Genomic DNA, 11,123 nt, shown 5'->3' with positions numbered 1-11,123 from the left:
TTGGTCAAACTCCTGATGTCTTTCAGAAGCTACCATATTTATCATTTGTTCCAAGTGACCATCTTAGTTTTTATTTTCATTTATTTATACAGCACACTTAGCTCTCCTCCCTAAGTGGTCAGTGAATAGTTTATAAAACCTAAAAAGGATGAGATCCAAGAGTAGTAAGGCCTTCAAGGTGTGCTTTAATTTTAAAAAGAATTAAGGTTCCTTAAACTCTATAGCAGCATATCCACCCTTCCAAGCATTCCGAAAATCTGAAGGGCAGATGCAAGAATTTTCTGTTACTACAAATAAAAAATCATCGCAGAGCTCGCAAACATTTCAAATACAATTAAGAGCAATGCAAATATGGAACTGCCTCTTCATGGAGTGGTCCTCTTCAGGAAGACAGTTTTTCAGATAGTTTTTTCAGAGAGTAGTTTATTTGAAGTGCATAGAATGAAATAAACCACTGCTATACAAAATAATAAAAACATTTTACTCTTTTATTTACAAATTAATGTCATAAACAAACTATTATATAATAAACATGACCAAACAACAAAGCAAATTACTGGCTTCCATCCATTAGGGCTAGAAAAATAAATTATTTAAATATCGAAATCAGTCTCCGGCCCTTCAGAGAAATTAATGTATTGCAAAAACATATTTTAAAATTATTCCTAATTGTTATTCAGACTTAAGATTGAGTACTGTTCTATTTTTTACATAGAACTGTAAAATCTTTTAGAAAAAAAGCTAACTTAGAGTAATCTTCTACTAATGTAAACTGAACTTCATAAAATATAAAAAGTTTATAAATCCTATAATTTGGATTAACTGAATTAATTATGATTAATCTGTAGAAATACAGAGCGCAAATTTGTTAATCATCTCCAATTAGATCTAACTGTTACACACGAGAGAAATTTTACAATGGTCAGGGTAAGACTTTATCCATATTCTTGAAAGGTAGCTTTGTTCCCAATAAATATTCCTTCTACCACTTCTGTATACTTTAGAACACATTCACAATCCAAAGAGAAACAATATATAGTTACTTGACTTTTTGTTTTTTTCTTGCTTGAAACTGCTCTGTTTTGTTTTTTATAGATTTAATCAACATTGACAAAGCAGGATCAACGGACCTCTTTTGTGATTCCTTTTGAACTTCACTCTCTTTTTTCTTTATTGCCTGAGTAAGTTCTTGTTCTTTCTGTTCTCTCTGCCGGGCTTTCTCCTCAAGGATTTTTTCCATAGCTTTTGTTTTCTTGAAATTAGGATCTGAAGGATCCAAATTGAACAAGTGGGAAGTATACATTGCCTGAAACCGTGCATCCTTTACATTTACCTGTAAATCCAAAAGGAAAATAAAAATAAATTAGTAAGCCAAAAGGTCCAGAAATGGTGCCAAATTTAAGTCAGGGAGTTATTGATTATATAAAATAAAAATGTGAGCAATTTGCATAGATTCATTAGAAAACTGTTTTCCCACAGATCCCCAATGGAGTTTTAAGGCCTACTTTTAGACCACGAAGTGCAGGGCACAATTTCCTTGCAAGGGAATGATAGTGGTCTATTATATAATGGCTGCAACTACAATGGTCACTTAGATTGAGTGACTGTAGAAATGGTTCTGAAGGCATACTTCCCTAACCTTACAGTCTGAAATCTGTTCCTGGATAAGTAAGCCAGAGATGATATCTCCTGCTGGAGCTTTATTCAAAGTCACCCCATTCGAAGTACATTAAAAAAATTTTTAACCTTGGTGCCAAAATGCATAGCTACTGAGGGTGATTCATAGAACAAAGGATTTAGAGGCTACTATGGAAAAGCAGGCACCTCTGCGACCAAAATTTGGTCAGATACAAGCTCCAAATTGATCTTGTATCTTTCTACAAAAACACTGTGGTTTCACATTTAAGAGTGTATTCTTAACTCCAGCCAGGCCTTTCGAGTGTTGCCAGGCACCCTGGTGACCAGCAAGAAAGGGAGCATGATTCACTGCCACCCGCTTTCCCACGGGAAAGATGAGTCCACCTGGAGATGGATCACAGAGTTATGCAGTTACAGTGAGGACAAGAGATGTGATACTGCCACTGTCACCACCAACAAAACACTCATGAAAAATGTCTTCATGGGCCGGCCAAGTGGCGCGATGGTTAAGAGCTGGCTTGGGATGCCAGAGGGCCCCGGTTCGGATCCCACATATGAGGGCCAGTGACACTGCCCTCCACAGCTAAGATGCTGAACAACAGCTCAACCTGGAGCTGGGCTGCCGTGAGTCGCCGGCGACGGCGTAGGCTACAGCCCCTGTGGCAGTGGGTTGCCATGGGCTACCATATGTAGCCAGCAGCCAGCGTGAGCGGCCAGCAGCCGCAGTGAGTGGCCGTCCAGAAGCCGGTGACTGATGTGTCTCGCCCGGGAAGAGCGCAATGATGGTGCCAACTTGGGCCAGTGGGACAACGTCCTCCACAACTAGACTCAAGAACTAAGGGATAGCAACTTGTCTGTTCCCCTTCCCCGATTCCCCAGCGCTGTTCCCATCTCCCAATTCCCCAATAAAAAACAAGAAAAAAGAAAAAAAAAGTCTTCATGCATGATTATTAACGTATGAAGACAGTTCTCATAATAGAAGGCTTGACTACAAGTCATTCTTTGATTTTAACTTTTCATAAGAAAACCAATTACCGAAAAGTTCAGTGGAGCAGCAACATAACAGAACTGACTTACAGACACTGGAGCTACAGAGTGGCCTCAAAGTCCCTCTACATGCTACTTAGAAGTTATCTGTATGTTCCTTCCATCCCTTGAACAAATTCAAAATTCCCACCATATTCTTCTGGGTCTATTCTTCCATGTTATGGGTGGGAAGTCATTAAGTAGTTCCTGGCAGCTATTTGTAGGTTTTCTGCACAGGGTTCAAACTCATGCACAGGAACTGTGTTGTCATTAGGAATATGGAGTTAGCAAAAAGAGGGAAAAGAGCGCAATGGAAACAACATACATAGCAATTAAAAAAGCATGGCTTACTGTGCCGGCCACTGTACACAGTGAGTGTGACACAATGTGACATGAACCAGCTATTTCTTAGTTGGGCTTTATTATGCATATCTTTCCCAGAGTGAGCATCACACTGAATGTGATTGTGACATTAAAAGTACTTATTTTGGTGCAACATGGCTACCAAAACACAAGCCAACTACTTCAGCTGGTGCTCAACCAAAGAAAGAGTGATTTGATCCACCTGGAGATGAACAGGCTGTGTAGGACTAAAAGCTGGTAGCTTTGGCTCCATGATCCTTCTGAAGACATCTGAAGGCTAACTTTGACTATACTCAATTTTTATTTCCAGAGCTGACTTAGGTTCAACACCAGCTTTAAAAGGCTCAGGACTTTGGTCCTTGGTTACCTCAAAGTCATCCTCTATTAATTCCTTCTTTTTCATAAGCTGTTTTTTCTTCTTTTTGCTCAGATTCTGGTGCTCCACAATCTTGTTGTAATTGAAGTGTTTCTTGCTCTCTTCCTCTTCATCCATCACGAGCAAAGCCATTTCAGCCTATAAAGTGAAAAAAAATGTTCAAATATACAACAGTGGTTTTTTTCTTCCCTCAAACAGGAGTATGGGACACAGAAATCTACTCTGGAAAGGAGACCCCAGTTACCAATGCTATGGGATAACATCTGTCATCCATAAACTGACTGTGGATTACCGAAACTCATAAAGAAACCCAGAGATCTTTGTATAGCAATAAGGTAAAAATCTTTAGAAGCAACAGCACTGAGAACAGGAGAGGCGTGAAAGTTTGTATTTAAAAACCAGACTATACTCTACTTAGTATAACTGATTGGCAGACTACAAGTATAAGTCCCCAAGTCATCCAAATAAAAACTCTCATTTTCCCTTTGGTCCTTTTAAGCAATGACACAAAATATAGCAAACATGTACTATTTTGTGATACAAACTACTTCCCAAATATGCATATTTAAAACAAGAAATTTCTTTTTTCTTTTGCCGTTTTTGTCTTCACTGTTTCAATACTGATACATTCTATGAAGGTGGGATCTTAATATTTGCTTCTGAAATCTAATATATTGTCTCTTCCACTAAATAGGTGTTTTCTACAGACCATGGGATTAAACGTGAACCCTCAAGAACCAAGTAAATACCCATGTATATAGAGAATATCCAAAGTATGCTGCCAGACTTTTGTGAATTTTTCTATATTACCACTTTACACTGCTTTAATTTCCTTTCCTTCCATCACTGGCACCTGCAGTTGGCCTTCTTTTTAGAGCCATTTTCCACAAAAGAGACTTTTTTTGTGACCCTTAATCGTAAGAACATTACAGTATATGCAATAAACAGTGAACATAAAAAATGCATTAGGATGCAGAATTTAGCCGACCAATCAGGCTTACTCCGACAGTGATACGACTGTCAGTCACAGGATGCCTCTGTAAAAATACATATTAATTCCTCTGTGCCATGGATCTTTGGAGTCACTGAAGATAAGGTTCACTGCATGTCCAAGAAAGAGTTTATGTTTGCATTAAACTTATGTTTTTTACAATAATAAAAAGAGAGATATTAGCATTTGACAAGCCATGAAAGCTGTATTACAGGACAGATTCAGATTAAACTAAAACTTATGGCAATATTATTTTCAGGTTTTAATAGTAGTAGTATTATTTTTTTTGCCTGTTTTAGTAACGGTTTTATTTATTTATTTTTTTTAAGCTGAGCCATCATGTCACCTGTTGGTAGCTCAGCGGCAGCTCAGTTCGGGCCGGGCATCGAACCGCTATTGCTCAGAGCTTGCACTCTTGAGCAAGCTTTTAATCAACTGAGCCACTCGGCCTGCCCTTAGTAAGGGTTTTTATAATGAGGTATTTTCCTCTTAATCTCAAAAGGATATGCCTTGGGTTTGAGTTAATTTTAACTTAGTATCAGTAGGAGAAATATTTGGTAAAAAGGTAATATTTAAAAACTATGCTGCTGGGGCCAGCAGAGTGGCTCAGTTGGTTAAGAGTGTGAGCTCTGAGCAACAGGGTTGCCGGTTCGATTCCCACGTGGGGCAGTGAGCTGCGCCCCAGTTGAGCTGCCACTGAGCTGCCAACAGGTGGCAGGATGGCTCAGCTGGTGAGAGCACGAGCTCTTAACAACAAGGTTTCTGGTTTGACTCCCACATGGGATGGTGGACTATGCCTACCTGCAACTAAGATTGAACATGGCACCTTGAACTGAGCGGCCACGAGCTGCCTACAGGCAGCCGGATGGCGACTGGACTTGGAGCTGTGGTAGCTGTGCCCTCCACAACTAAGACTGAAGGACACCAACTTGGCTATTCCCCTTCCTCAGTTCCCCAACACTGTTCCCCTTACCCAATTCCCCAATAAAATCTTAAAAAAAAAAAAAAAGCTAAAATATTTAATTATGTTTTATAATTTATAAATTTTATTGCTAAAATCAGTTATTTTTTTTATTAGAGAGGAACACTAGAAACTCATGTAGATAATTTCATTTAAATTGTACATACCAGTTATCAACTAAGTATGTAATGATCATATTTTACCTTTTGTTTTTCTATTTCAGCATCTTCCTCTGGAGATGTGCTATCTTTGGCAGATTTCATTGATTTTTTCTTTTCTTTTATACCTGGCACAATAAACCAACATAGGAGGGTTAAAAATTATAAGTCTATCAGCAACAATATGTTTATGCTAGGAACAAAAATGCAAGGTATCTAGGAGTAATCTTATCAATAAATGTATAGAAACTAGATAAAGTAAAAAATATATATTACTGAGAGAGGATTATGGGTATGAATAAAATAAAGACAGTACATCTGGATGGGGCAACTGAATACTGTAAAGAGGCAATTTCTTCTGAAAGTAATGTATAATTAGATCATCAACTAAGAAAGAAAAACCATAAGATCATTTCAATAGATATAGAATAAACGTGTGATAAAATTCAATATTCATTCATGATAAAAAACATACATTTAATGAAATCCTAAATAAAATTTCATTCAAAAAAATCTTTACAAAGATTAACAAGATAGAGTTGATATACTAGTGGTACAGTCTACTAAAATGTATTACAAAGTGAAAATAACCAAAAAATACTGAACTATATATAATGAGAAAAACAGAACAGTATAGCTTAATATATAATAAAATGTAGCATCATATATCACTGGAAAAAGAAGGGATTATAAAATAACTGGTGCTGGGCAATTTGTTTTGCTTGGAAAAAAAATCAAGTTATTGTCTTACCTCATAGCGTATGGGAAAATAAAATGCAGATGGATTAAAGAGGTAAACATTAAGACAAAAAATGTCAGGAAATACAGGGGAATAGCTACCTGATCTTAAATAAAAGAAATATTTTCTTAGCATGAGAACACGAGAAGAAATCAAAGGAAAACAAACCCCAAGTGATTTGAATATATAAACTCTTAAAACTCTGTATATAAAAAAAACTCATCTGCAAAATGAAAAATTCACCTTTATGATAACAATTTTACAGTAACTACCTGCAAGTACAAGTTTAACAAAACGCTTTCTCCTTCGCTAAAGACAAATTTGATCTTTGGTTAACTTTCTAGCTCTATTACCAGGCAAAATTACTTATGGTCAAGTGGTTCCTGATTGGAAAACTACTTTTATTTCCAGGACTTCTAGAGACCACAAGATGTTAGGTGAGATGCTCTCATCCTGAATCAGAGGTAGTACTGTGTGCAGTTAACGGCACTTAAATTCTGGCTCTACCACAGCCTAGCTGTGGCAGTTTGTGCCTGTGTCTTATCTTGTATATATGTATATACATATATACATACACCGGGAGGTGCCAAACAATGTACACAGGTGGACTCTTTGGTCAACGTTGCTCAAGATGTAGTTGGCAGTAATCAGAAGAGTCTGGACACTGAGGGTAATCACTTTGAGCATCTCTTGTAATTGCAGAAGTTAAACGTGACTTGTATTCATCTTTTCTTATCAGTATATATTCAGTATTACAATTTTAATAGTTTTTTCATTTCTTAAAATGTGTATACACTTTTTTGGCTCCGTGTGTGCATGTGTACACATAAACATACACATACATATGCATATATATGATGTCCTGGGTTCTTGACGATCATGCTGATGATACCTTAAATTTTTTTTCCCATTTTGTGTCTGTTGGAGTGAGAGGGATTCGAAGGGAGGAGATTTCAGGGGGCTAAGGTATAGAAGACTAGTTTGAAAGGCAAGAAGGTTCAGAAGCTACAAAGCCATGTCTGTTACTCCAGAATGTTAACACCCAAGTCAATCTTCTTTGGATAAGCTGTGTTCTGTCTTTCCAATTCTGAGAAAGCAACAGTCTCTAAAGTAATAATGATTAATGTTTACACAGTACTTGCTGTGTGTCAGGCAGTAGTACTGTTTATTCACTTTACATATATTAACCTGCTGAATCCTCACAACAATGCTATGAGATAGACTTATAATCCTCATTCTGTGGATGAGGAAACTGAAGCACAGGGAGGTGAAGGAGCCATTATTCAAACCAGCACTATGGCTCAGGCTCTCTACTGTTAACCACTACATTATACTCCTTTATTATCAAATGGCATTCCCCTTGTAACAGACCTTTCCATTTACAATGTATTTTGATGTGAAGTAACCAAGTACAATTCACAGAACGTATAATGATGGTTGAATAACTGCAGCTCATGGGGGATAATAGAAAAAACAAAGCCTAAAATCCAAAGAGGCTTTAGACACTGCTTCGTGTGCACTAAGTCTGGCTGTACTTATACAGCCATGCCCAGCCGAGAGCGTGCCAGAAAAAGTGCTGCTAGGTTCACCCCTCAGTGCCACCAAGGTATTTGCCTGCACTTCCAAGCAGAAATATCATTGTATGCAGCCCTCCTCCTTAGAATTAAAATCTTTAGTGCTCCTTTTTCAAATGGTTTTCAGGGAACGATATGTCTTAGGATTATATCTTTTCCCATTTTAAATATGTGTATGTATTTATATATATAAGTATCATCAACGTTTCCCTTTCTTAGGGTCTGACTCTCACACCCTAAGTTTACCTCTGCTCCTGTGTACTCAAGGCTAGAGCTCCTTTTGAAGTGAATGGACAAGTGACAGGAAAACATCAGGCTGTATGTGATTAATACATAAAGGAGATAAAGATCTTGACATGCAGCTGCGGGAAATAATTTCAAAGAGCCCACAATGAACTGTTCCGGATTTCGTAACAACCTGGTGAAAAGTCATAAAAATAAACTTGAAAGCAAGACTGTAGCAAGGGAGGAAAAAAAGAAGCTCCAAGACGGTCAGGGTTACAAATGATATCCAGTTTTAGCGTGACGAAAATGTCTCTGCTCACAAAGAATTTACTGTGTGCTAGGCTGAACTGTTTAGCCAAAAGATAAATAATGTGTAGAGATTCTTTCTGCACTGTTAACAAGATCACTTAAAGAGGGCACATTTTAATTTCTATATTTTTAAAAAGCATTTTTTCTTCTTTGTAAAGTTTTCAGACCTAAGTTAAATGAAGAGTTGTATGGAAATAAAAGTCCTGTTCTGAAATGTTATCTTTATTTTTCAGTGAATCATTTGACAAGTAAGAAACCACATCTCTTTGGACTGCTACAAAAAGTACATATGGACTGATTATATTGTAATAATTTGAATACTAACAGAGACTAGAAATCAGATGTTAGAGTTTTATAGTTAAAAAAAATAAATCTAGGGGCTGGCTGAGTGGCTCAGTTGGTTAAGAGCTCGCTCAAGTGTGGAAGCTCTGAGCAACAGCGGTTTGATTCCCAGCCCGAGCTGAGCTGCCGCTGAGCTGCCAACAGGTCGCAGGATGGCTCAGCTAAAAAAAAAAACAAAACAAACAACAACTCTAAATAATCCTTATTGAGGCTACTACCTTTTTAAGCAAAAAATGTAACAGAATACATCTATGGAAAAAGATGTGTTGCAAAAAATTGATCTGTAAAAGGGTTATCTGTTTCATTTTCCATTACTGGTAATGTCATAGAATTGTTCCCATAAAAAACTTCCTTCACAGGGTTTAGTTAAGCACCTCTTGTGAGAGAGCAGTTCAGAAAATTCACTGGAGGGCAGGCAAGGTCTCAGAGCTGACCAGATGGGAGTGGTAACCCCCTATGGATTCACTCTTTTTGCAGCAAGTTCCTGCATCCAAGATCAGTTGCCCATAATCAGATGCAGTCTGTTAGTCTTCCTCTGGACCTGAGCATTCTGACTTTGCTTGGAAATCCAGCAATTTCTGGTGTCCAGCTTTTATACATATGGGGCCTGCCTCTGGCTTTGATCTATACAATGTACTTGCAGAATTACAAAAAGTAAAGGTAGACCACTGGCATTCAGGTTCTACCACCTACCACTGGCCCGTGTGCAAATCAACTATGTTTTTGAGCTTCAGTTTACGCATCTACAAAGTGGGCTGAAGTTTGGATTAGAGGACAGAATGCACAGAAAAGCATGTGAAAACTGTAAAACAATATACAAGCAGTACATGGTAAGCACTTAACAAACTGGTTGAATGAATCAAATATGTGTACCATGTTAGATTTTCATGGTGGTTTATCAAATATCTAAAGACAAAGGATACATTTTAATAGGGTACATTTACATGTGATGTACTTTATTTCATTCCTACTTCTTCAAAAACAAAATCTATTACTAAGGAATTTATGTAATTAGACAATAATTAGCAAATTTTTCTAATATTTCATTTTTAAAAGAAAACAAAAACTTTTACTTCATTCTAGAAGTAGTACATTTTTGAAATTCTCACTTAATATCAAGTTTGCAGTTTAGGAAAAAATAGAACAATTATAGCAAGTTTACAGTGTAAGGGGAAAAACAGAAGAAAATATTAGAAAAGATTTCTAGTACTCAAATTGGCTCCTAACCCAAGCCAAACTCAAGGTCTGGTATCAATCAATGAACTCAACTCCTTCCTCTATGTTTTGAAGAGTGTGTAAGTTCAGCTCTATGGGGTTGCCTAGGGCAAAGGTGTTATAAATGTACCCAAAGCCATCTGGCTTAAAATGTCTCTGTCCTTTGGCTCAAATAAACTCATATAAAAATAATAAAAAAAGATGTCTCTGTCCTGCTCAACCATGGGACTTGAACTATACACCCTTCCAAACACTAATATTGCTCCTTCTCAGTTTCTTAAGCTTTCTACCTTCCAGGTAGTACCTTCTCCAGTATGATGGAATATGTTATTATATATGGAATATATAATAGTATGTTATGTAGGCTTTATCTAACCTCAGAGCCCATCAATGCTTTTCTCCTCTCATCAATGCTTTCTACTTCCAGCACCGTGGTTTGAAATACTATTTTATTGATTTGTCTGTATTTACACTCTGACTTCTCAGTATATCTCCTAGACTAATAATACTTCTACATGAATCTCAAAGCAATTACACCCAAACTGAACCTACTGACCTTACTTGCCACCCAAACCTATTGTTCCTATATTTCTTTTTAACTCAGTAAATGAAAGAGCATTCTTCCAAGACTCAAACAAAAAACCTAGGAGTTAGCTAAACAACTTCCTTATTCAAATAAATCAGCAAGTCTACCTCCAAAATATATCTAGAATCCCACTCACTTTTCTCCTTCCAATTCCATTACTGGCATGTCACCTAAACCAGCCATCATCTCTTGTCTAGACCTTTGCAAAAGCCTGGTCTCTCAGCTCTCACCAGACCCTTTCTTTAATCTGTTTTCTTCACAGGAACCAAAGTACTCTGTTAAAATATATACCAGATCATGTCACGTCCTTGCTTAAAGACCCTTCAGTGGCTTCCCACTGTCAGTAGAATAAAATCCAGATTTGTTGCCATGACAACATGGCCCTGCAGGGTCAGTCCTATATCCCAGTCTGGCCTCATACAAAACCCCCTCTCTGACCATGCTCCAGCCACAGTGGTGTCTCTCAATTTCTCAACGCAAGTTCTTTCTCACCTCATATCCTTTCTACCCACCTTTCCCTCACTTACAATGCCCTTCCCCCAGCTCTTTATGTCTGATTCCTTCTCATTCTACAAGTCTCAGCTCTAATGTCACCACCTCAGAGAAGCCTTCTTTGCCTC

At 37.5% G+C, this 11,123-nt stretch overlaps 1 protein-coding gene across 3 annotated transcripts in view; it reads right to left on the bottom strand.

Moving 5' to 3' along the window:
- Positions 1 to 467: 467 nt before the first annotated feature.
- ESF1 (ESF1 nucleolar pre-rRNA processing protein) overlaps positions 468 to 11,123 on the bottom strand; it is a 66,526-nt gene continuing 55,870 nt past the window's right edge. For all 3 annotated transcript variants that reach the window (XM_019635247.1, XM_019635246.1, XM_019635245.1), the window contains exons 12-14: positions 5,559 to 5,641; positions 3,395 to 3,541; positions 468 to 1,333 (exon numbers count right to left, since the gene is read on the bottom strand). In XM_019635247.1, coding sequence (XP_019490792.1) covers positions 1,040 to 1,333; positions 3,395 to 3,541; positions 5,559 to 5,641 — 524 coding nt within the window. In that variant the 3' untranslated portion in view covers positions 468 to 1,039. The remainder of the gene's footprint in view (positions 1,334 to 3,394; positions 3,542 to 5,558; positions 5,642 to 11,123) is intronic.

The sequence above is a fragment of the Hipposideros armiger genome, unplaced genomic scaffold (assembly GCF_001890085.2).
Source record: "Hipposideros armiger isolate ML-2016 unplaced genomic scaffold, ASM189008v1 scaffold_20, whole genome shotgun sequence".
In the NCBI taxonomy this organism is placed as follows: Eukaryota; Metazoa; Chordata; class Mammalia; order Chiroptera; family Hipposideridae; genus Hipposideros; species Hipposideros armiger.
The sequence above is the reverse complement of the archived record's forward strand: the minus strand, read 5'-3'. Positions and strand labels throughout refer to the sequence as shown.